Source organism: Callithrix jacchus, chromosome 1 (genome assembly GCF_049354715.1).
Source record: "Callithrix jacchus isolate 240 chromosome 1, calJac240_pri, whole genome shotgun sequence".
Lineage (NCBI taxonomy): Eukaryota > Metazoa > Chordata > Mammalia > Primates > Cebidae > Callithrix > Callithrix jacchus.
The window spans coordinates 201834833-201860283 of NC_133502.1; the positions used below are offsets into that span (position 1 = coordinate 201834833).

General features: G+C 52.2%; 2 protein-coding genes across 5 annotated transcripts; one reads left to right on the top strand and one right to left on the bottom strand.

Annotated features, from left to right (window-relative positions):
* Positions 1-1463: 1463 nt before the first annotated feature.
* Positions 1464-22033, bottom strand: PATZ1 (POZ/BTB and AT hook containing zinc finger 1). 4 transcript variants are annotated; one of them, XM_035269835.3, is made up of 5 exons: positions 20017-22033; positions 18588-18651; positions 10802-10973; positions 4439-4511; positions 1464-2951 (listed from the first exon to the last, which is right to left on the bottom strand). In XM_035269835.3, the coding sequence occupies exons 1-5, from the start codon at positions 21285-21287 to the stop codon at positions 2918-2920; spliced, it is 1614 nt and encodes a 537-aa protein (XP_035125726.1). In that variant the 5' UTR covers positions 21288-22033; the 3' UTR covers positions 1464-2917. The 4 variants fall into 4 exon arrangements, with proteins under 4 accessions (XP_035125726.1, XP_035125721.1, XP_035125723.1 ...); XM_035269830.3 differs by having other exon boundaries at positions 4439-4576; XM_035269832.3 differs by lacking the exon at positions 4439-4511.
* An 839-nt stretch (positions 22034-22872) lies between these two features.
* On the top strand, positions 22873-23876 carry LOC103796618 (uncharacterized). Its single transcript, XM_078338706.1, has one exon. The coding sequence runs from the start codon at positions 23016-23018 to the stop codon at positions 23409-23411; it is 396 nt and encodes a 131-aa protein (XP_078194832.1). The 5' UTR covers positions 22873-23015; the 3' UTR covers positions 23412-23876.
* Positions 23877-25451: the final 1575 nt, after the last annotated feature.

Genomic DNA, 25451 nt, shown 5'->3' on the forward strand with positions numbered 1-25451 from the left:
AAACTTGCTTGAACCCAGGAGGCGGAAGCTGCAGTGAGCGAAGATCATGCCACTGCACTCCAGCCTGGGCGACAGAGCAGGACTCTGTCTCAAAAATAAATAAATAAATAAATAAATAAATAAGCCAGGCATGGTGACACATGCCTGTAATCCCAGTTACTTGGGAGACTGAGGCACGAGAATTGCTTGGACGTGGAGGTTGCTGTGCTAGATCACACCACTGCAATCCAGCCTGGGCGACAAGAGCAAACTCCATTTCACAAAAAAAAGTAATTCTGATACCAATATGGGTCTAAAAATTTTTGTGCTGTTTGTTCCCCTAGGTCTGTTTTTCTCTCCTATACCGTTGTTTGTTTTCTTCTTGCTTGGAGGTTAAATGCTGTCTCTATCCTTTTAGGGGTTTCTCTCTTCCCTGAGATTTCTCAAGATGCCCAGGGTTGCTTAAGTCTGCCTGTCCCCTCTTTTTTTCTTTCTTTGAGATGGAGTTTCACTCTTATCGCCCAGGCTGGAGTGCAATGGCGTGATCTTGCCTCACTGCAACCTCTGCCTCCTGGTTTCAAGCAATTCTCTTGCTTCAGTCTACCGAATAGCTGGGATTATAGGCGTGCACTACCACACTCAGCTAATTTTGTATTTTTAGTAGAGATGGGGTTTCACCATGTTGGTCAGGCCAGTCTCGAACTCCTGACCTCAAGTGATCCACCCATTTCAGCCTCCCAAAGTGCTGGGATTACAGGCGTGTGCCGCCAGGCCCAGCTGGCCTGTCCCCTTTTTTCCTCATTCTTATTCCCATTAATTATCCATTGTGCTTGCTTCTTGCTTTCTGTTTGTTGTTATTTCCTTCTTTCCTTCACACACTCAACACTAACGTGCACCAACCTTTTACTTAACATCAGGTGGATAACATGGCGGGGGAGACAAGTTGGTGAGCTTCTTAAAGCCCCTTGGCCATGAGGAGTCCCTGCTCATGTCCCTCCTCAGATGATAGGTGGGTAGGCTATGTCAGATCCCCTCTATAAGTCTTTTCTCCCAGAGCCCCACCCCACTTCATACCTCCCTGGTCCACCCTACTCACCCCACTGCTGTCACTGTCTCCTCACCTTGCCCAGTTTTTCTCCTTACACTTCTCATTATATGAATTCATATTTAAATTGTCTATCTCTCCCATTAACCCTCACAGCAGTGTCTTGTTCACCACTATATCCCAAGAGCATAAAACCATGCCTGGCATACAAGCAGTGAAGACAAGCAGTGAATATTTGTTGAAAAACTGGGTGAATTCTGGCATTCTAAGTCTTCAGTGCGACTCTCCACCTGTCAATCCCAGTGGAACTAGTACAATGAAGTGGAAAAGGGGTCTCCTGGGCTCCCACTCCTACCCCAGGTGCTGGGGTATAGACTGCCCACCTCTGTGTCCCAAAGATCCCACAGCTGAAAAACTGGACTCAAGGGAGCAGGGAGAGTAATGTACTAACATTTTTAATACAGTCTGATCAGATCAATTCACATCACAAGGTCAACGTGGGCTTGCTCACATGTGACACAACTGAGGTACACATTGTCCCTGCCTGCTGGCTCTCCTACCTCCCTGGCTCCCAACAGCATTGAAACCCCCTACTTCCCTGACCAGACTGGCATTTTTTTAAATTTTGCATAAAACTATTTCTTCCATAGACTTCAAACAATCAACTAGCCAAGTTAATTATGGTACATCTAAACAAAGTTTAATACTAACCCTAATGTGTGACTGCGGTTTACAAAGAGCTCTGTATCACCTGGGATAGCTTTCAGTAGCAATTCACTACAACTGGTCCTAAAAAATAATAACAATAATAATAATAATAATTAGAGAATTAAAACCCAACAGCAAGTTGAATGGTTAAAATCACGTAAGAACTGAAATTTGGGGTGGGGGTGTCCTCAATAGCTGAGCTTGTCCTAGCAGTGAAAATGCTTGCCTCTAAGCAGGGCTCAGAAAGGGCTGAGCTCAGGGGGGCTCTCAGAGGACACTCACCCCATGGTCCATGGATGCTGAAGGCTTCTGGCTTCCTTAAAAACAGTTGGGCATCAGCATTGTTTAAGTGAGTGGAGACCCTAGTGTGGTTCTTTTGAAGGATATGGGAAGGGGGAATGAGGAGTTAGAGAAGTGGGAGAGGACCAAAATCACTGAGGTCCCAGAATACTGTAGATTTGGGTATAGGATTGGGGTTACTAAGAATTGAGCACCAGGAATTCCAGCTTCTGCCCATTAGAGAAACTGGGACTGGTTTTGCCCTGGAGGCCTATGTAGTGTTTTCTGCCCTTTTCCCATACTGGGTCTCATTGATATTTCTGCAGAATATCAGATGACAATCTATTTCTAAAGACCACTGGGAGAATGGGTGGTGGAGCAGTTGGGGTAGGGTTGGGGGGTAGTTAAAAATGAATTAAAATCTCTCAGCTACAGAACCCAAAGACATCACTTCCCTCCGCATTCACAGCATTTCCCAACAGTCCCCAAATGGCTGTTTCCATGGGAACAGAGCAGTTGCCTCATTTCCCTTCAGGCCCCATGGGCTGCTGGTCAACCTCAGGATCTACTAAAGATGACGCAAATGCCGACTGAACAATCTGAAACCCAAAGGACTCAAGGAGAGACATGTTCTGCTGAGGAGAAAAAGGTGAGCCAAGGGCAGGGCCCAGGTCCCCCAAGGGGCCCCCGAGAGCCCGGACATGCACCTTCTGGATGTGTTTGTTCAAGTAGGACTTAGAGCGGAAGAAGCTCCCACATTCAGGGCATGGGTACTTCTTCTCCCCATCAGACTCCATTTTGTTTTTGGGGACTGCCATGTCGCAGGAGAAAGAGCCATTGGCACTCTGCTTCTCCGGCGTCTTCAGATCGCTGGCATCTGAGAGGTCACCATAGGAGTCAGAGCTCTCAATCGGATCCTGATGTGAGCATTTCTGGCCTTCTACAAAAAAACAAAATACAGGAGAGAGATGAGGCCAGGCTCTGGAGATGCACCCTCCTGGAGGGGTCATGAGGGGCCAGCTCACAGACCTGTGGAGGGCAGCCATTGGCCAGCCACCACCCTGGCAGAACCCACAGAGGGTCAACTGGTCAGTCTGGGAGCTTGGAGTGCCTACAGGGCTACAGGGCTAAAATGGCAGGGCCCTAGGGCCACCAGCCTCCCTTGCCGTAAATTCTTCATGCAGCTGCACATATACTGCTCACCATCATCTCAGCCTGCTTCAAGGAAGGGATACAGACAGGGCACCTGTACTACTGCTGCCCAGAACAACTTAAAGACCCCCAACTCCTAGGCACTCTTTTGGGTGCCTCTAGGAGTAAAACTGGTATTCTGATGATGCCAAACCAGTGTAACAGTGGCCTTGTCTCCTACACCAGACTAGCTACCCCCTAGCAAGGAAGGCAGAACCAGAGCCCTGAGGTCCTCAATCTGGGTAGACCCCATCAATGGCTCAGACAGAAGCCAATCCTTCTCCTAATGCTGCAAACACAAGCCCTGCCCTTACTGCCTTCCTTCTGCCAAAGCCCTTCCAGGGCCAGTCAGCCGAAGCATAGAGATTGAAAGGAACTCTGAACATCTCAGTCGGCTGGGTGTCCCCACCCTAGGCCCCAGACAAGCTGGGCCAAGAGACAACCCTGGCTGCTCTGCCTTGCCTGGCCCACACTGGAGTCCTCCACCAATCAGCAGCTTCCTGCCTGGGTCCAGAGAGCCATGCCGGGAAGGGAAGTCTGTGATGGGAGCATGGAGCATGCCATCTCTGCTGTTTCTACCATCTTCCAAGCCCCTGGCCTCATCCCCAAGGCAACGACAATATGACATACCACAAAACAACCTGAATCAACAAGTGAAGGTACGCCTGGGGAGCTCTCCACAAACCAACTCCCAAGTCAGAGGAGTCAGATAGCTCATTATTTCCATGCGTCTCATAACCACAGCCAGAGGCTCTCTGGAAAGGACCACTGACAGCAACCAATCACCCCTATTATGAGAGAAGCCAGACATTGGCTCCCACCAGCCCACTGGGTCAAAAGAGGAGAAAGCATTCAGCCGCAGTTCCACACCATCCTAAAGGGCAACAGGCAGTGGACAGGCCCAGAGTGACTCATCATGCAGGGCTCTTCTTCTGCCCAGGGCCTGGGGTATCCCTGCAGGGCTCCAGACGGTGAGGGCTGGCCAGGAGGAAGGGAGGAGGGCTGGGGAAGAGGAGGCGGAGGCTGGATCTTGGCAGTGCCCTAAAGCCTCACTCACTGCCTTCAAGTGGGATACCCACTGTGACTTTTGTCCTGGAGGCCACTGCCACTGAGATCTCTGAACCTCCTCAAGGCAGCCATAAAGCCGGCAGCCTTCCCGCCTCCCCACGCCCAGCCCAGCGCCCCCAAAACACAGTCTGCGCAGAGAAGCAAAGTGCAGAGCAAGGGGTCGCTTGCCTTTGTTGCCATAGGTCCTGGCGCAGTGGAACGCTGCTCCCCCATTCAGGATGGGCTCCTGGTGCCTGGAGACCTGGGGAAGGGGAACACCGTGGTGGGTTTTAACATGGACCTTTAAGTAGGAGGCAGAGGAGAAACCTAAACAAGACAAAAGGAGATGAGATCCCGAGGCCAGCAAGAGATACCTCTCTCCTTCCCCAACGCCTCTCCTCTGGCCGCTCTGGCTAGCATTCCCAGTTCAGCTGCACCTAGAGGGGGCCCCCTCCTTGGCTCAAAAATGGCTGCAACCACATGAGCCATGTGGCTCAGGATGGAGGGTGACACTGTCCACAAATCGGTTTCTCTTCAGAGCCCACTCTGCAAGCCTGCGGTGAGAAGCCTAGGCTGGCCGCCTGGTGGGATGGCCTGAGATCCTGCTCCTGCTAGGGCCAGAGGCCCACTGCCTCTCGGCTTGCTTGATGCCTCAGTAACAGGTGGTTTGAGTGAATGTCTCCTGCAGGAACCATGACTAGAAATGTGGTTAGACAAGAATTTGAGGCTCCAGGGAAGCCACAGGATTCTAGCCAGCAGGATGCCTGCTTAATCCTTGTAAAAGGAAACTGGACAACAAACGAGATGGAGGTAAAATGAATCCCAAAGGAACGCCTCCAGGGATCCCATCTTCTACCTGTCAGGAGATGTTCTATTTTTCTAACTTCCCCACCTTCAGCATAACAGGATTTAGTAAATGTTTAGATCTTTTGAAGAACAAAGACAAAAATAGGAAGTTGTATCAAAGGGGTGCAGTCATCTCTTATTCATGGTAGTGTTTTGGTTTGATTTTGGAGCATCCACCAGGTTCACGTACGGAAGAAACAGGAATGATCTTTGTCTTTATTTTGGGGGAAGGACAATCCAGCCGTCTTGGGACTATTCCAGCCCACCTCTCATATGCTTCGGTCAGTTTGAGCCACGAAGAGATCTTGGGCCAATTTCCACAGCAGCCATGAGTCCAAGGATACAGATCAGGCAGGCTGATAAAAGGATTTTGTGTCGGATTTCACAGGAAGGAGGTATGCCATCGAACCCCACTGTGGTCAAGGATCAGAAGGTGCCTTTAGCAGGAACTGAAGCTTTTTAGTATAAGGCCCACTTAGGGTGCCAGTGCCCTGACAGTGTCCCTTTAATCCACTTCAGATCAGGTCAACTCATTATCAGGTGTTTCCATTCACTTTTAAAATTACACAGTCACAGGATAACAGATCCACTGCTAAACGGTCAGAGGCTGAAGAGTACTATGTAATATCTGCACGAGATTTGTTTTTAAAAAGTCTGAAATGGCATGGCATTTTGAATGCCACTGAAACTGTAATAAAGGTTTACCTTTAGCAAATGCTGATGGCACACCAGGGCCCAGCACACCACATGCACTATTCTACAGAATTTGCCCAACACCCTATGTGCTACAGATCACTATTATGCCCATTTCACAGATGAAGAAATAAGAGGCTTGGTGAGGTTAAGTAACCTGGTCACACATATAGCTACTAAGTACAGAGCCTAGAGTCCAACCCCAGGATCATGTGCCACCAGAATTTGGCCCTTACCTACTGGGCAGATGCTTTAACCCACTTATGTCTCATGTTCCATTATTGGAACCCTAACCCTGTAGGAGTTAATTTATATCCTACTGCTCAAGCGTGATCTTGAGCAAGTCAGGGTCTGATTTTCACAAAAAAAATTTGCAGCTTCCAACATAAATGGGTTATTGGTTCCTGTGTCTTAGCCCTGAGCCCTAGAAACATCCAGTGGACTTTTGCAATAAGTTTCATTATCACCATTTATACTTATGTATTCTTCTGCCATAATGGTAGGTTAGAATGGAAGCTGCTGGAAAAACAGGGCTGGGCTGCGGGAACTTTATTTAACAAGTACTCCTCTGACAGCAGTTAGTGGTTCTGAAGGGAAATGTGGGATTGGGCCAATTTTCTTTCCTTTCCCAATACAGCTACTTCAAAGATCTGTCTAGACCAGATGCTAGTGTCCTGCCCTGCCCAGTAGAACAAATAGTCCTGTGCCATGACCGAAGTGGTCTGCCTAAGGCTGATCACGGGTACAGATTAGTCTAAGAGGGTCCCATGTAGATGTCCCTAAGAGGGAGGCTGTAGTCAGGAGTGAGGAGACAAGGTTAATGGGAGAGAGGCTCTTAGCCCTGCCCCTTGGGGTGGTACTATGGAGTCCCCGCAAAACAAAGCAGAACCAGGGGACAATGGCTCCCATCAATCAGCACAAGATATCAGAACTTTCTGGTAATATGACGATACCACTTTAGAAGGGAATTTTTTCCTTTGGTTTTTAATCCCTTGTGAGGCCTCTAAATTAGCAAGAAGAACCAGAGCAGGTCCGTTGCAATCAAAGGGGACAGAAAGGAGTGGGAGAGTACCAGGAATTATTATGTTTACTCCTTACTGGGAGAGCTATACCAGGAGAACACAGCAGATGCTCAATTAAAACTTGCTGAGTTCAGCTAGGCCCGGTGGCTCACGCTTGTAATCCTACCACTTTGGAGGCCTAGGTGGGTCGATCACCTGAGGTCAGGAGTTCAAGACCAGCCTGACCAACATGGAGAAACCCTGTCTCTACTAAAAATACAAAATTAGCTGGGTGTGGTGGTGTATGCCTGTAGTCCCAGCTACACAGGAGGCTGAGGCAGGAGAATCACTTGAACCCGAGAGGCGGTGGTTGCGGTGAGCCAAGATCGCACCATTGCACTCCAGCCTGGGCAACAAGAGTGAAACTTGGTCTCAAAAAAAACTTGCTGAGTTTTCCTGAAAAACAGTTTGAGAAACACGTGGCTGAGTCCTCTTGACTTTACCCCAGCTGCAGACTGTACTATCTATAGCAAAACCACATGGCGGAGTGGTAGGAGTGGATCCACAGCTGCCACTTAAAGCCTAGAATTTAAACACAGAGCAACTCAGCAGCCAAGTGTTAGGATGAAACAGAAGCTGAGTTTCTGAGCAGAATACATCTTTGAAGCCAGACATATTTAGCCGGAATTCTAAACTTACCCACCCATTCACCACTGATTAACCAAGAGCCAAAGAGGCAGCTTGATCCAGCCATCCTCGCAATGGAGATGCTGAGCACACATGTGACTGCCACTACAACCAAGAAGCCACAGGCCCTTTCACTCCAGAGACGACAGGCTTATTAGCAAAAGGCCACTGCTCCTCAGTTGCATTTTCTTGCCGGTGTGCCTGCACTTGGCATTTCAGAAGCAAATCATCTTATGGCAGAGTCTACATCCATGCAGGAGTTTGGGGACTGCTTTCTCCTTGTCCAATCCCTGAAGAGGCCATCCCCAACTGCACTGTGTCGGAGTGGGCCTACATAGCTTTATCTGAGATCAGGAGAACGGCAGGTTCTCTGCATCCATCCACTTGTGTGCTTACCTCTGATGGGAGAAGGCTTCCTCTACCTTTCCAGTCAATGATGTTTGCATCCAAATGTCTCTGTCAAAGGCAGGTTCCTGATAATATATTCCTCTTGCCCATACCAACACATAGGCATATATACAAAGATCCTGCTACAGAAATTTTAAAGGAAGAAAATCATGGTGACCAGCCAGGACCTTCTCCTTTTCAACTGTTAAACTCAACTGATTTCCTCAACTCGAAAATGAGGGAACAAGCTTTTCTAGCCATAATATTCCCTCTACTGCAAATGATCTTCCTCTACAAATAGTATCATACACATCCTGATATGTCTGTATGACAAAGCCAGAGTTATCTGTCGCTCATTAACTTGCATCTGACTCACATGTGAGGCTGCAGGAGTCAGGCTGCCTTCCTTCTTTCCCATTCTTCACAGCCAGGAGTCGTTTTTGTGGGAAAGACTGAAAAAGACAGATCTATAGGTAGATACTCAAGGCAACTAAGAATTGTTGGGACTGAAGGATCTGAAGGCACCTGGAAGTTCACCTGATTCAATCATAACTGTTCTAATCAGCTGGCTGACATTTAGCCTTTGCTTGAACGCATGCAGAGAGATAAGAACATTCATTTATTCGTGCAACTCCTCTTATAGGTAAAGGCTTGGTGGCAGCAGGGCAAAGGAGGACACAGAGCTCTCTGCATTCTGATTCCAATGTCTTCATCTCAACGTTTTTGGTGCTCAGAAAGAACTTTATCCTCTTCCTTTTTTTTTTTTTTTTTTTGTCTCTTGTTTCTGCCCAAGGAATGAGTCCAGGAGTAGAATCCAGCTCCTCCTCTTCTGATAAAAACTGCAATTGTTTTATCTTCCTTCTGAGTACCCAGCATGGGTTGGACCAGAACCTTCTTTAGTCTTCTTGCAGGAAAGGGACTTCCCACTCTGGCTCTGGGACCAAAGATGTTTGGCCTGTGATCAGATCCAGTCTTGGCTTTTCTGAGAAAAAGTAGACTCTGGTTTACTCTTCTAGATTCTCCATTCCAGTCATGTAGCTTATGGCTGTTGCCCAAGTTCTCTTTACCAGCCCTTAGAAAAGAAATCCTGACATACAATAGTGTTGGCTTTGCGACATCAGCTGCCTCCTAACTGGGCCAACTTTCCCACTATCCCTGCTGCCTCAGTTCTTCTTTCCTCCTGAGCTGGACTCCCAAGGGCTGTGGCCTGGGTCTCCTGCCCAGTTCCTGCCCTACTCCACCATCTGGGCTGGGCTTTCTAAGTTTTATCATGAGCACCCTTCTCCACTCAACAGTTTTCAGCCTCTGGTCTCTGACCCCAGTTCTCAGACTGGGAACTTCCACATTGAAAACTTGGCAAAATCCCTGTTCCAGCAAGTTTTGAGTTATCTGGGGGAGCTGTCACGAAACCAGGTTAGGATGAAGCAAGACAAGAAACAACATCTAGGGCCGGGGCAGCCTCAGTCAATACAGTCAGCCACAGCCTGGTAACTCTCCCTACATGTGCAAGCCCACCACCTGCAACCTGGAGGAAGCTCCGGTCAGAAATGGGCTCTACTGACATGTCAGAAAACAGAACAGACAGCTTAAAAGGCCTTTACTAATACCTCCCTGCAGGTGTCCTGGTGGTACAAACCCCAGGTATGAAGCTGCAAAGAGGGACCCAGTTCCAGGACACCAAGAACACCCAGCTACTCAGCAATCTCCTTCCACCATGGACCTCAGAGCACATGAACACAGCACAGGCACCCAACGATTCCACCAAGGCCTGCAGGAGTGTTGTGCCTGGTCCAACCCAGAGTGTCAACAAGCATGTCTTTCCCAACATTGTTACAAAGTGCAAGGATAGGGCCTCCGAAGTGTGCAGCTCCTTTCACCTACCTTGTCTCTTGGGATCCTCATAATAACCCTGTGAGGTGGAAAGGGAGGGTATTCTTAACCCCATTTGAGAGATGAAGAAACTGAAGCTTAGAGAGGAATGGGAGAACTCAAGGCCACCTAGTGAGAGGCTGAGACAAAACCCTGGGTCTCTTGATTCCTGGTTCAGTACTCAACCCACTAAGCCATACCCCAGGCTCTGAGAAGCACTGGGACAAGCAAAAATGCCCCAGGAGATAAGGATATCCCAGCAACCTCCCCACCTGGCCAAAGCAATGCACACCATGCAGAAGCTTCCTCATGTTCAGACAGCTACTCCGACCTCCTTTAGCACAGACACAGCACAAGCCTCCACTGATGCTGTGCTTGCCAAACACAAACATCTAGCACTTCCAACGGCCAACTAGACCTGGCAGAACCTTGGGGACAGGCTTGACTTCACCCAACACGACACCACTGCCACAGAGTTGGACACTACCTAGACCCACCTTGTCCTCAAGCACACTGCCCTGTTCAAAGTACCTTCCACTTTCCTCTCTCATCAAGGCCACAATCTACCTGAGTTTGGGCTCTCTTCTGACCACCTGTGCTAGCAAATGACTGCTCCTTGTTTATCTCCAGACTCAGCCTCCTTCCCTGGCTGCTGAATTTCATATGCCAGTGAATCAACCAGCAACAAAAGCTCTCAAGCCGGACTGACCTCTTTTTCTCCCACTTTGGGACCTATTAACACCCCAACCAACCTCAGTAGTTCAGTGGTGTCTGCTAAATGCATCCATCCTGCCACCTGAGTAGCAGGTGGGAGTTATGGGCCCAAGCTTGGGAAGAACTTCTCTCCTTCCATTCCAACCTGCTGGTCTCTTGGGACCTCCCATTCTAAGCACTCCAAGCTTGGGAAGTAAGGGGTTGCAAACAGCTAGCTGGGTGATGAAGGTATTTATCATTCAGTGGGAAGGGAAGGGCTGTGTGGAGTCTGAGGCAGGGTCATCAAGACACCCCTAGACCTCCCATACAAGCTCAGGCCCATCCACTGGAAGTGAGGAAACAGTGGGCTTATTACCTCGGTTACAGATACTGCAGAAGTTGCTGGGCCCCTCACTGTGCTTCTTCAGGTGGTCTGCCATGTATGCTGCCCGCAAGTACTTCCCACACACCTGGCAGGGCACCTTGTCTTCATGACAGGCCAGGTGGGAGCGCAGACGGTCTCGGGTGGCAAAAGAAGCGTTGCAAGTCTGAAGGCAGAAAAGAAAACAGGATGAGGTGAAACCCAGCACACCACACCTGACTCCCCACCAAGTGCACCATGAAGCAAGAGCAATTTCTGGCCATCACATGACCTCCCTTTATAAAGAGAGCTTTAGAGTTTGGCTCAGGTTCTCTACCCAGAATTCCAAGCAGCTTTTCTTATTTCTCATGGTGCCTCCTTACAGGACACTTGAGTGGAAATCACTGGTACTAACTAAATGACTACTGGAAATGTGCCCAGGACATGGCAAGCTAAGTTCTACACCCCTCTACACAATGAAGAGTTATACATTTGCTCATCCTTAGACATTGAGAATTGACTTTAGGTACATTGACTGTAATGCACAGAATTACATTTACATGAACTTACAGATGAGTTATTGGCATATAAACCAGCCTTCCTGTTCTCTATCCCTGGGTTTTCCCTAGTTGTTTTATGCAAAGAATTCTATTTATTCATTTTATTCAAAAGTGACATTAATCTTGGCCAAGGAAATGGAAAGGAAAGGCAGGACAAAACACAGAGATAATTCTTCATAATATTTTCGTGAGTTTTAATTTAAAAAGCAGCCCATAAAATGACAGTGGCAGCTGGGTGCAGGGGCTCATGCTTTTAATCCCAGCACTTTGGGAGGCTGAGGCGGGTGGATCACAAGTTCAGGAGTTCAAGACCATCGTGGCCAATACAGTCAAATCCCATCTCTATTAAAAATACAAAAATTAGCTGGGCGTGGTGCTGGGTACCTGTAATCCAAGCTACTTGGGAGGCTGAGGCAGGAGAATCACTTGAAGCCAGGAGGCAAAGGTTGCAGTGAGCCGAGACTGTGCCACTGTACTCCAGCCTGGGCAACAGAGCTAGAGTCCATTTCAAAAAACTAAACAAAAGATAGTGGCAATTCTGACGACATGAGAATTAGCATACAGAACAAGGGCCGGAGGCTTCAAGAGCGTTTGTGGGCCAGGCGAGGTGACTCACCCTTGTAATCCCAGCACTTTGGGAGGCTGAGGTGGGTGGATCACCTGAGGTCAGGAGTTCAAGAGCAGCCTGGCCAACATGGTGAAACACTGTCTCTACTAAATATACAAAAAATTTAGCCAGGTATTGTGGCAGATGCCTGTTAATCCCAGCTATACTCAGGAAGCTGAGGCAGGAGAATCACTCAAACCCAGGAGGTGCAGGTTGCAGTAAACTGAGATTGTGCCACTACACTCTAGTCTGCGCAACAAAGTGACACTCTGTCCCAAAAAAAAAATTGGCCGGGCACCGTGGCTCACACCTGTAATCCCAGCACTTTGGGAGGGCAAGTTGGCAGGATCACCCGAGGCCAGAAGTTCAAGACCAGCTTGGCCAACATGGCAACGTGGTGAAACCTCATCTCTACTAAAAATACAAAATTAGCCGGCAGTGGTGGTGCATGGCTATAATCCCAGCTACTCGGAAAGCAGAGGCAGGAGAATCTCTTGAACCCAGGAGGCGGAGGATGCAGTGAGCTGAGATCATGCCATTGCACTCTAGCCTGGGCAACAAGCAAAACTCCACTCAAAAAAAGTGTTTGTGAAACATTAAGCTGGGAAGTACTGGTGACAGCAAAGATGATGATACATTGTGTGCCAGACAGGCACCATGCTCAGCCTTTTAGAGGCACTTATCTCATGCAACCCATCCTGATGGCAGCCCTCTGAGGCAAGCTGTGTGATCACCCTCCAAGACAGTGTGGCTTTGGAAAGCTGTGGTGTGAGCTGAGCACCAACTCAGAGCCAGGTCCCCAGGCTGGATGAGTCAGGAGCTGAAGATCAGAACCAGCACCCTGAAAGGACCCAGGCTGGCAGGATTTCCGGTACCTGAGGACCTGACTTAGTATCAGTGATCAGTCCTCAACAACATCCCTTCCTCAGCTGGAGCTTACAAAGGCATTCCAGCCGTGGCGGGGGTCACAGAATATGGGGAAAGCCCTGAGAAGAGACGTATCTGTTGGCTTTCAAGCTATTTTGGTACCAGGGAGATGTTTCAGGGGTTCTAGTCAATTTTGACTCACTTCTTTTTTTCTATGTGTGTGTTTATGGTTTATAGAACTGTAAGAGAAAGCAACATGCACCTTTAAATGAGTTACAGATCAAATGGTAACCCCCTGAAGACTACCTTGTGCTAGAATGGAACTGCCCCTGCCATCTCTCTTTAACAGAAGCACATCCTGAGAACCTGAGAGTTCAAGGTAAGGGTCTGAACACTGTCACCACAAACAGACAGCTATCTCCTCAAGGTACAACCAAAGTGAGAAACAAACGCTTTCTCGCTTTGCTGTCAAAGGTGGAAGACACCACTGTTTACCACCCCAGTCCCAGATATCTGTATACGTTAGCACAGCCTTACCTAGCTCTTCTGTCAATGTCTTTTTAAGTAAACATTACACATTTGAGTTGAATTTGTAGCAATGAAATACTGCTTTTATCTGTTTTATATATTCAGTGTATTCATATCACAAATGAGGCAACTAACTTTAGAAGGTGAACTTGCCTAAAACACAAGACTCAGCTACTAGATAAAGTCTAGCACAACCACCCTCACCACAGCCAGGCTAATACTCTACCAATCCTCCTGGCCACCCAGGGATATTCTGATCCCTCCCAGTTCACGGCTGGGCCAGTGGAGGCCCTGAGAGGATATGAGACAGCTGGACTAAGAACCTGTCCCACAGCTGTGCTCTTACCATCTCCAGATTCAGGAGAGGGAGCTTCTGGAGAGTGAAAGGTGCTCATACTTTATAACACCGTGTATAGTACTTGGCAGCCAGGACGCTTAAAAGGGAACATTGAACAGATCTGTGCAAGGAAATTTCAGCATGTAGGTGAGTTAGAAAGCACCATGGGCCAGGCGCAGTGTCTCACACCTGTAATCCCAGCACTTTGGGAGGCCGAGGCGGATGTATCACAAGGTCAGGAGTTTGAGACCAGCCTGGGCAAGATAGTGAAACCCTGTCTCTACTAAAAATATAAAAACTAGCCAAGCATGGTGGCAGGCATCTATAATCCCAGCTACCTGGGAGGCTAAGGCAGAGAAATGCTTGAACCCAGGAGACAGATGTTGCCGTGAGCCAAGATCACACCACTGTACTCCAGCCTGGGTGACAGAGCGAGACTTCTCAAAAAAAAAAAGAAGAAAGCACCATGGATGCTTGCTCTCATGGCCACAGGTGGGCCCCACCCCAGCCAAGGACCTCGTGACCCAGCAACAGGCCACAGTAGCAGAAAACACTCAGAGCTTCTACACAGCCCAGCAGTCTATAATCAGTAAACCAGGGCAGGGCTACATAAACACTCCACCCCAGGAAAGAGAGGTGCACCTGTTGGTTTATTTGGGGACAAGAGTTAGCTTTGCCAGGCAGTGACCCAAAGATCACCCCTCCAACGGTGAGAGAGGCTATGTTCTAAGCCTCAGAACTCACAGGAAAAAGTGGATCAATTGTAAGAAAATGAGACTAAGGCCAGGTGCGGTGGCTCACACCTGTAATCCCAGCATTTTGGGAGGCCGAAGTGGGCAGATCACAAGGTCAGGAGTTTGAGACCAGCCTAGCCAACATGGTAAAACCCGATCTCTACTAAAATACAAAAAAATTAGCTTGCCGTAGTGGCGGATGGTTACAGTCCCAGCTACTTGGGAGGCTGAGGCAGGGGCTGAAAGCACATTCAGGATTCTGTCTTCCACGGTCCCTAGGAGAGGGAGTCACAAGAGGGATAGGAAAGAGATGCCTGGTTTCTCTTGCCAACCTTCTTTTGGGATCTTCATCTAAAGGCTTTGCCTGTCATGCTTTGCTACCTAAAGATGATGGATAGCCAAACTTCAATTATCCACAAGTGGCTTATCCATTTGGAGATTAGCTAAGCAAAAGTAAAATCTCAGACTGGGCTGGCTTCCCCCACCCTGTCCTCCACTGATTATCTCTCAAGGAATGAAAGCTAACTTTTGCCTGAGCAAACAGAATTAGGAATGTAAATCTGCTGCTGGGGGAAAAAACACAAACATGACAAAAGCTTTCCCTGTGTTACAAAACCAAGCTAAAGTGATTGTTGGCTTCTCTGTGCCAGGATTGACCCTCTGTGGCTGCAGTCCCCAGGTTTTCTGGGGATCCTGTGAAAGTCCAAAGTCTAGGCACAGTGTAAGTTCAGACAACACAGAATATGAAAGAGCTTGGTTACACAACCCAGGAGAGAAGGGGTGGAAGGAGACAGATCTCAAAGGGAACATCCAGAACTTCCATGCTGGGGCCTCAGGAGAAAAGCATTCTTTGTCCTAGAGATAGAGAGAAGACAGAGGGAGGCTGATGTGAAGAGAATGAGCCAGGGGCAGAATGCTGTGACTGCCTGTGGCACTCAGAAGAGCTGCCCTGCCCGCAGCCCTGTGCTTAGACACCCTACTGTAGTTAGGGGCCATGCCTGCCAGGTCATGGCCCAGTCTCCCTGAGTGCAGGTCATCACCACTCAACACTGAGCCCCAGTCTTGCTGCCTTCATAGATTTCCTGAAGCTTTTCTTCCTAAGGATTGAGCAGCTTGGGAATGGGGCCCAAATGGTACCAAGGGCACTAGTGCACACCCCCACCCTTGGTGGCCCCTGAACTCTGGAAGCCTCAAGGGTAGTCTGAAGCAGCCTTCTCCCACAGCCCTGGAAAACTCGTAAGGGCAATGCATTAAGGTCCAGCTCTCTAGGCATTTCTGGCCCCCTTCTTCTTGAGCATATGCCCATCTCAATTCATCCTTCTCTAACCAGCCCTCAAGAAGTCGAGCCAGTGAAAGCTAGGAAGGAGATCTCAACTGCTGCAGACCCTCAGCTTCAGGTTGAACTCCAAGTGGGGGAAACGTCCAGCCCACTAAGCTCATAAATCCAGCAGTGCCTAGGGCATCTGGGCCCGTTAAAGACACTTAGGCCAAGCCCCAAGGAGACATCCCACTGTCAAGCCTGAGGCTTCTTGCCCCTACGGCACCAGTCTCTGGAACTGGCCTCTTTCTTTCTCTCTGGCCTCAGAAGGGGATGAGAGGTACAGACTGTGTTCTAGCCAGTGGGGCGCCCAAGGAATGAACTCTCAGAGAGATGTCTCTTCACCTCTGATGTTTTCAGCATCCCCACACCATGCCAGACAGATGCCCCTGCTGTTTAACCAAGCCCAGGCACACCCAGCTGCCAGCCCAGAGCACGAGAGCCAGCACGTCTTCACCTGCTGGGTCCCTGTTAGGGAAGTTCTGGCTATGGGGCTGGAGATGGGGCCAGCAGGTCTATGAGAGTGTATGTTGGAGGGGCAGAGCAGGAGCGCGTTTGTACACCAAGGGACAGTGATGTCAGTGTTACGACACAGACCAAGACAAAACACACAAAGCCTCAAATGTTAGAATGAAAAATTTTATCATCACTCCTGTTCACCCCACAGACTCTGCAGGGTGCTAAAGGGCACACCAATGGGATCCCAGGAAGGGGGTCTACATCTGCTTTATCAGCCCCCAAAGCCATATATTGGGGTGGCCCAATATAAAGCTACTCATTAGTTTAGTTCCTGAGCAGACCTGCTAATAAACCTCAAAACACAAAAGTCTACTTCACTAGCCAGAAATGAAAGCAGGAGCTAGATCTGAGTGGGAAGGGCAGAGGGCAGCATGGGTTAACTCTAGTTGGAATTGTGCCAGAGTCTTCTCTGGAGGCGGACTCACTCCTGGCGTCGGGGGAGGGGTGGTCAGGCCCCAGTCTAGAAACCCCAGGCCTATGGGAAGTGACACCAGGGGAGGGGAAGCAGATAAGCTAGTGGCTAGTTCCCAGGAAGGCACCAAACTCCAAAATCACACAGGCAAGGACAGATACCCAGGTGTGCCACCTGTGAAAGGGGGGAAAAGACAAGAGAGCCCAAGAAAGAAACTTGGATGCTATAGGGGGGTCCAGGAAGGTGCTCCTTGCTACCTCCATTTGGGGGCTCTGAGATGGAAAAGACTCTAAGTCACCCAGGGAGGAGCTGGGCATGGTGGGCAGGACTGTAACCCTGCTAGCCTCTCCCAAAAGCAGGGGTCTCAGGCCAGCTGCCACTCCTGTTCCCCTCCACCGTGAAACCTCTCCAGGGAGGCCGAGGCTAGCCAACAGGCCACTGGGTAAAGGCCCTGCTGCCCTCTGGGGCGGTCCAGCCCTGCCTCAGATATCCTGGTGGGGCTGGGCAGAAGAGAGCGTTGCTGGAGTGTGCTGGGCCCAGGTTTTCAAGGGCTGGGAATGATTTTTTTAGAGAAAGGGAAAAGGCGGTGTCAGGAACTGAATGGGACGACCTCCACAAAGCAGGCTGGGCAAAGTCCCATGATGGCAGGTCGCTAGGAAGAGGTTCCAGGGGCGGCAGGCCGCTGCTGCTCCCAACCCACACCTGGAAAAAGGGCAGAGAGTGCAGGTTACCCCCCCAGGCCACCGGGCTTGTCCCCACTGCCCTCTGGGCTCCTCCTCCTACTCTGCCCGGGCTGCTCAGCACACTACCTGAGTCAGAATGTATGCTCTGTGATGAGAGAATCAGAGACAGAGAGAGAAGGCAGCAAGGCAAAGGCAGATCCCAGCAGGCCCACCCTGGGTTATCCTCCTCCAGGAGACTGCTTAGCCTAGCACCTGTGAACACGGTCCATGCCTAGCCCCCAGGGGCTCTGCCCTACTTACAGCACATTCATCCCTCCCTGCCGATCTCCCTGAACCCTCTCCCCTTGCCACCAGGAGAAGAAGTAGGTTATCCTATCAGAGGCTGTAGTGCGCACCCCACACTCATGGCTCGCCCTCAGTTGGTGGGAACTTGGCACAGGAGAAGGGAGATAACCAAGGAGAAGACAGAGGTGTGTTCACTATCTACACAGGAAGGCTCAGTGGCCAGGAGAGGAAACAATCTTCTGGGCACTAGCAGGGCCCCCAGATATTGTTCAGGCAGGTAAGCCAAGGGTGAGACTCTTATCTGGTCCAGCCTTCCCTACCTGCTATTTTGCAAAGAGCTCAAGAGAAGAGGAGACTACCTTGCTCTCCAGTCTTCCAGAAACCCTGGCTCAGGATGGGTTAAACAGATGCCAGTGTGGGAGAAAGGTCCACCCACTCCCTACCTCTGACCTCCCCCACTGCCTTGTGCCCTAAGCTAAGGGGACTCAGGAAGAGATCTAACTCAGGTCAGAAAAGGAGAAGAGTGGTTGGCTGGACCACCAGGAGCCCTTTTAAAAAAAACCTGCAGTCCCTACAAACTGCTGGGAACCAACAGCCAGGCCCAGCGCACTGCCACATCTCCCAACACAACATCCGTGCGATATGGCCCACCATCCAAGGAGCCAGCAAACACCAGGAAGGGAAAGCCAAGCAATAGAGTGAGGCAAAGACAGGGTGGGAACCAGGACCAAGCAACCAGGAAGGGGGAACATCCGCCGTGGGGGAAGCGGGGCTGGGGGAAGAACAAAGGAAGAAAGCAGAGGGAGGGTGGAGGAACAGAGGAGGGGAGGTGTGCAAAGCGGTGGGCAGTCAGCTGGGCCCCCGGCACACACAGCAGCTGGCTCATGACTGCGACCATGAGAACAGCAACATCTCCTTCAGCCCATCTCTCTGCCCTGGCCCAGCCCCTACCTGACACTTGTGAGGCCGCTCAGAAGTGTGCACCTGCTTGATATGTCCATTCAAGTGATCAGGCCTGGAAAAGAGAGAACCAAGAGGGACTTTAGAAACTTGGCCAGACCTCACCACACAGGCACACATGCATACGTGTACACACACTCACTGCTGGAGAGGACTCCCTCTCCCCCACCCCAGCATGACGAAGACAAAGTCACCACCCAGATTTGGCTCCACAGGCCCAGAACTCTCTGCCCTGGTTTTCTCTGGAGGGGGAAGGGAAGTGGGCATTTGTCTCTGATCTTGTCTCCCCACCCCCTCAACTCCCCCCACCAGAAACTCAATGATTTCTAGGACCAAAGGCGGTGGCAGTAGAATGAGACAGAGCTGCCTCACTGCAGCCTTTCCAGGAGGGGGTATGTGTGATTCATTGTCCAGACTAAAGCCCCTTAGAAACTCAGCATTCCCCTCCCCCAGCCTCTCCCGCCACGGGCAGCCAATGAATGCCACCCGGATGGAATTCAGTCCCCAGAGGCCAGCAGTGGAGCCTTAAGTCCCCAGCTGGGCTGGTAAGCCAGATGCCCTCCTGAGCAGGTGGGCAGGGGCTGCCTGACTGGTAAGACTGGTTCCTGGTTGGGGCCCCTCTGAGGGAGTTCTCCATCCCTGTGTTCACATGCACAAGGTCCTCCAATCCAAGTTAAAACCAGCCTTTTAGGAGAAAAAACAACCCTCTGCTCCCAGACGAGTCCTCAGTTCCCCAACAAGCTAACTAGAAAGTGAACCTGCACAGAGATCCTGCCCCGCTTTCTTTCCGTCCTGAGAATAAAGGGGCTCTGTGTGCTCCATTAGGCTCTAGAGCCAGCAAGCAGGTCGGAGCAGATCAAAGCTTTTGGTTGTAAGCAGTAGCTCTGGATGCCCAGCTCTGTGTCCCATGATCCCAGGGTGGTGTAAGAGGCATAGCTGGAGTCTACTGATCAGGATGGCCAGTGTTCTGTGTTGGGGAATCTGGTGCCTCAGGAGTGTAGGGAGTCCCAGATGCACTTGTCCCAGTCCCTCCCTCGGCAGCCATTCAAGCGGGGAAGTCGCTGAGGAGCCCAGTCTCCCGCCCCCAGAGGGGGCCCCACGCTTGGTGCCAGAAACACAAAGGGAGCCCAGGGAGAAGAATGGTGAGGTCCGGTGGCTCTGGACTGAGGAATCTGGCCCCAGGAGAGATAGTAGGCCACACTTAGTGTCAAAGAACTTCCCTGAGGGAAGAGGAAACAGGTCTCGGATATACCATCTCAAAATAAGGGCCCTTAAATCACTCTTCCCAAACCTGGCACGGCTCTATAAAGTCAAGTGACCCCCTACAAATCCCACACCCCCAGATCTTGGCAGGGGCCTTCTCAGGACTAAGATACATCGTGGCAGGGGAGCAGGGGAGGAAGAGGGGGCCTTTCCTCACCTGGAGAAGCCTTTCCCACAGCTCTGGCAGATGTAAGGCTTGCCCACAGACCCATCATGAGACCGCACATGGTAGGACATGCGGTCTTTTCTCTTGAACCGCAGCCCACAGACAGGGCAGGAATAGGGCTTCTCCCCAGAGTGGGACAGCTTGTGCCGGTTGAGATGATACACATCACGGAAGATCTTGCCGCAGATCTCACAAGCAACCTGCTTCCTGGTCCGGCTCCTCTTTCGGGGGCCGTCGGGGTCTTCAGAGATGGGTAGCCCATTCTCACCCAGCCTGGGAGGTGGAAGGTCGATGTAGCCCAGCTGGAGGCTGGTGACACCGTGCTGGGCCTCGTGCTGCCGGAGCCGGTTGGCATCAGTGAACACCTTCCCACACAGGCCGCATGGAAGGATGCCTGCCTCCCTCAGGCCCCCTGGAGACCCAAACATTGAGTCCAGCAGGTTGGCCTTCCTTGGGCGGCCCCGGCCTCGCTTGCCAGTCAGGGGAGGGGCACTGGATGCCACACTGGGGAATGGGGAAGTCAGAAGTTGGGGGGACAGGGGTCCAGCCACCATGGGCAAACGGTCCACCCCAGGTAACACAGGCAAAGAGGCTTGGCCTGCAATGGCTGCACCAGCCGCCCGAGCTGCCTCCTCCTCTGGCTGCATGCTGCCCGCGATGCCATTGCTGTTGGCTGCCAAGGCTGCCCCGTTGGTCATGTCCAAAGGGAAGCCCAAGTCCGATGTCCCAGGGGGGCGAAAGAGCATGATATCGGCGCGGGCAGGGGGTACCAGGATCTGCACGTTGGACTGTTTGATGACTTCCTGGCAGATCTCGATAACCGACCTCATCAGCAGGAACTTGGCGGCCGTCATGAGTTCAGGAAAGCTCTCCAGGCGCACCACAATGCGGGATGTGTAAGCGAAGTCCAGAATGTCCCCGAATACCTTGGAGCTGATAGTGTGCATCTCCAGCTCCCGGCTGCCCCCAGCCCCGCCGCCCGGGGCTGCCGTTGCGCCCCCCACATCAGCCGGACCCCCGTCCGCGGCTCCACCGTCGCCCAACTGGGCGCTGAACACCGACTCAAAGTACTCGCTGCAGGCGGCCAGTACGGCGCGGTGCGCTGGGAAGCTCTCATCGCCTACCCGCAGGAGCACGTCGCAGAAGCGCCCGCCGTTTTTGCGCTGCTGGTTCAAGTTGTGCAGCATCTCAGTGCTGTGTCTGCTCACCTGGTAGGTGTAACAGCCCGACGGGCCGCAAGAAGCGTCGTTCACCCGCTCCATGGCCGCCGCCCCCTCCCACTAGCCCGGCCGCCGCACCTGCCCGCCCCCTCCCTTCCCCTAGGCAGCGAGAAGTGGGGCGCAGCAAACGTGTCCACACTCCCCACACGTGCCGGCCCGGGGCTCTATAGTCTCGCAGGTGCGCTGAGCGTACACGCCCCCAGCCCGGATCGGACTGTCTAGACTGCGGGGTGCACCACCCCCGGACACATAGCCAACCCCCGCCCCCTCGCTGGACTGCGCGCTGCTCTCTTCTCTCCGCCCGCCCGTCTCCCCTTCCCGGTCTACCTTCCGGGGGGGTGCGCGAGCAAAGAGGTGCGCCCCTCCAGCAAACGCGCCTGCCACCTCCCCTCCCGCCCGCCAGGCGGCGCCGGCGCGCAGCCAAGAGGGGCACGCGCACGCGAGGAGGAGAAGGAGGGGTCCGCCGCGCAGGCGCGCGCGCGCGCCGCGGCTTTTCCCGGGCCCGCTGGGGGCGCGCGCTGCGTCCCCTGCAAAGCGCGAGCCGGGGCGGGGGCGCCGGAGCGGAGGAAACAAAAGGCGAAGGCGGCGGCGGCGGCGGGGCGCGCACGGGGGCGGCGGCGCGGGCCGGATCTCGGAGCCTGGAGGGCGGTGGCGGCGGCGGCGGCTGGAGCGGGCGGGCGGCGTCAGCGGCGTCAGAGTGGGCCCTTCCCCGGGCCGGGAGAAGGCGGTGGAGGAGCGGCGGCGCAGCGGCCCCGGGCTCCGTGTGTTCGGAGCGGAGGAAAGATGGCAGCGGCTGCACTTCCTCTTGCACTTTCACCCCTGGGGGGAGGAGAAGGAGGGGGCGATACCAACAACACCCCCCCCTCGCTTGCAGAAAAAAAAGAAACGGCGAGCTCGGAATGGGGGCCCCCGGAGCCCCGGTCCTTGCACGTGCGCGCCCGGATGCCTAGCCCGGGCCGCCAGGCGCTGCAAACTTTCCACTTTCTTTGTGCCGAGCGCCCCCCCCCTCACCAAGCCGAGGATGCACGTCCCCCCTTCCCTATTTATACACCCCCCCCCACAGCTCCGCTCCCCCCGCTTCCTGCCCCCCCTCCCCATTCCCCAGCTCCGCCAATGCTAGAGCAGCCTGAGCCCCCGTCCGGCCCCCGCCTCCCCACCCCGCCCGCGGGGCCGGGGGCTGCAGTCTCAGCCCCCCCGGACCAATGCAAACGTAGCGCCGAGCCAGCAAACCAGCTCCCACTGCCCCTCCCCTGCCCGCTGAGAGTGTCGGCGAGTGGGGGTGGGGGGGCAGGAACTGAGGGGTGCGGATCCGGGCCCCCCAGCTTGCGATGCGCACTAGCAGGTCGAGCGGGCGTCGTCCACGCTTCGGAGCCCCGCTTTCATGCGCGAAATCCCCAGAAGTCGTCTGTGACCGCCTCCCTGCTTCAAACACCAGAGAGGGCCCGGGGTCCTGGCCGCAGTCAGGCCGAACCCCGGGAGCTGCTTCTGGACCCCGTACATTGACTGAACTGACGGGCTACGCGCCCGGAAGAGCTGGGTAGATGAAGCCAGCGTCCAGCTTCTCCCCCAAACCACAGCACGAGCTTTGTCCCTGGGGAGCGTGAAGTCACCGGCTCCGGGAGGCAATATGAGGGCGATGGACGGGGCAGGGAGCCCCAGGAGCCCTCAGGGAAGTGGGGGTGCCGGAGGAGTCGGGGACACCCGCGGGCCTCTCCAAGCTCGGAGCATCCCCTGCCCCCGCAGCCCTGTGAGACGCTGGGTGCTCTGGCCATGGGCTCTGCCGCCAGGCCTCGGCGCTTTGTCCCCGGCCCGCCCGGGGATACTACCGCGCTAGAGTTGGACTCCAAGGTTTGCCTGCCGGGGAAGCGCTGGCGGCCGCCGTTGGGCCGCCTGGCGCGGAGCCCCAGGCTGCAGGCGCCGCGTGTGCGGGCGGGAAGTTCCCACAGTTGCAAAGAGGGAGCGAAGTATGTGTTCCAAACTTTCCACGGTTCCAAACTGAGCGCTTCCATTAAGAGAAGCGGTGTGCAGGGGAAAAGCATTCTGGGTATTAGCATGCAAATGAACGGGCCCGGCTTCCAACTCCGCTCGGAATTCCCACCGCTGCGCGCGGAGCTCGCGCCCAGCCACGCGCGCCCTGGGGCTTCCGGGCGTTGCCCTGGCGGATGATCCGAGTTCAAAATCGAGACCTCTTCGTTCTGGTTTTGTGTCCTGGTGCTTAGTCACTTGGCCTCCCTGAGATTCATTTAATCTGTTTCTTAATCTGTACACAGGGACAACAGCACCTGTCTTACACACCTATGCTCTAGGGCATAGTATATGCCAAACGCCTGTTGGAGATGATAAGTGAGCCTCAGAGACTACGTTCCCTGAACCTGAAGCCAGGAGATCTGTGTTCTAAGCCCAAAGTCACTGTCACCTTGGGCTAGTGCCTCCCTCTCTGAGCCACAGCTTTCTTGGGCAGATTTTGGGAACTGGCACATTTTATTTTCGAGAGAGCTGCTGGGAACATCCACAACGAAAGAGAAATGGGTTTGATGATTGAGTGTCCAGTGTATACGTATACACATCGTCTCTCCCTGATAGGTATAGATATTCCCATTCTACCACTGGAACTGGGGAAGGTGAGCGACCTGCCCAAGGCCACACAGATAGTGATGGAGCCAGGATTCAAACTGGTTAACTGCCTCTTCTCACCAGTTGGCTTCTGAAACCTGTCACCCGTCCATGGCTCCACTTGAACCAGGAACTCGCTCTCTACCTGCCATGCTTAGAAAACAGGGTGCTGGCTGGGCGCGGTGGCTCACGCCTATAATCCCAGCACTTTGGGATGCCAAGGCGGGTGGATCACGAGGTCAAGAGATCAAGACCATCTGATCAACATGGTGAAACACCATCTCTACTAAAAATACAAAAATTAGCTGGGCATGGTGGCGCGCGTCTGTAGTCCCAGCTACTCGGGAGGCTGAGGCAGGAGAATTGCTTGAACCCAGGAGGCGGAGGTTGCGGTGAGCCGAGATAGCGCCATTGCGCTACAGCCTGGGTAACGAGAGAAACTCCGTCTCAAAAAAAAAAGAAAAGAAACTGATCCCATTTCAGCAGCTTCACTCTGTGAAGATGGATTAATAGTGAGCTCTCAGGACCCTCATCCATGGTGCCCTGAGGAAGACAGAACATGCATCAGCCCTATTTTGCAGATAGAAAGCCTGAGGCTCAAGGAGCCAGAGTGACCCAGGATCCCACCTTGGGGAAGTGGCCAGAAACAGTCCAGATGCCGTTCTGACCCCACCTGGGAGCTATTTTCCACATGTCGCCTTGGCAGTGTTATTGTGGGGATGGGAATAACCTCTCCACTTCATCCATTACGCCCTGTATTGCCCATCTCTCAGGCTTCCAGGAATTCCATTATGTTACCTCAGGCTTCAAAGCATGCTTGCAGAATATGGTTTTTGTTCTTTGAGGTAACATTCATATGACATAAAAGTAACAATTTTAAAGTGTGTAATTCACTAGGACTTAGTACATTTACAATGTTCTGCAACCATTAACTCTGTCTAGTTGCAAAACAATTTTATCATCCCAAAAGAAAACCCCATACAAGTTAAGAAGTCACTTTTTTTTCATTCCCTTCTCCCTCCATCCCATGGCAACCACCGATCTGCATTCTGCCTCTATGGATTTACCTATTCTGGATTATTTATTTATTTATTTATTTATTGAGATGAAGTCTCTCTTTGTCACCCAGGCTGGAGTGCAATGGCACGATCTCGGCTCACTGCAGCCTCCATCTCCTGGGTTCAAGCGATTCTCCTGCCTTAGTTTCCGAAGTAGCTGGGATTACAGGCGTGCGCCATCACACCCATAAAAATTTTTGTATTTTTAGTAGAGACGGGGTTTTACCATGTTGGCCAGGCTGGTCTCAAATCTCTGACCTCAGGTGATTCACTCACCTCAGCCTCCCAAAGTGCTGGGATTACAGGCGTGAGCCACCACACCTGGCCTGGATATTTTATTTAGATGGAATTTTACAATACCGTACATGACCTTTTAGGTATGGCTTCTTAATGTTTTCAAGGTTTATTCATGTTGTAGCATGTATAAGTACTTCTTTCCTTTTTATGGCTGGCTGAATGATACTCCATTGTATGGATATACACCTTTATCCATTCATCCACTGATGGCCTTTTGATTATTATGGGATAGTGCAAC

Coding starts and splice junctions, on each gene's coding strand:
- PATZ1 (XM_035269830.3), bottom strand. CDS start 21,287: ATGGAGCGGGTGAACGACGCTTCTTGCGGCCCGTCGGGCTGTTACACC. Junction 4,577..10,801: donor CTGCAGTATCTGTAACCGAG/GTAATAAGCCCA, acceptor TGTCTTGTTTAG/GTTTCTCCTCTGCCTCCTAC. Junction 2,952..4,438: donor CAGGACCTATGGCAACAAAG/GCAAGCGACCCC, acceptor GTTTTTTTGTAG/AAGGCCAGAAATGCTCACAT.
- LOC103796618 (XM_078338706.1), top strand. CDS start 23,016: ATGGGCTCTGCCGCCAGGCCTCGGCGCTTTGTCCCCGGCCCGCCCGGG.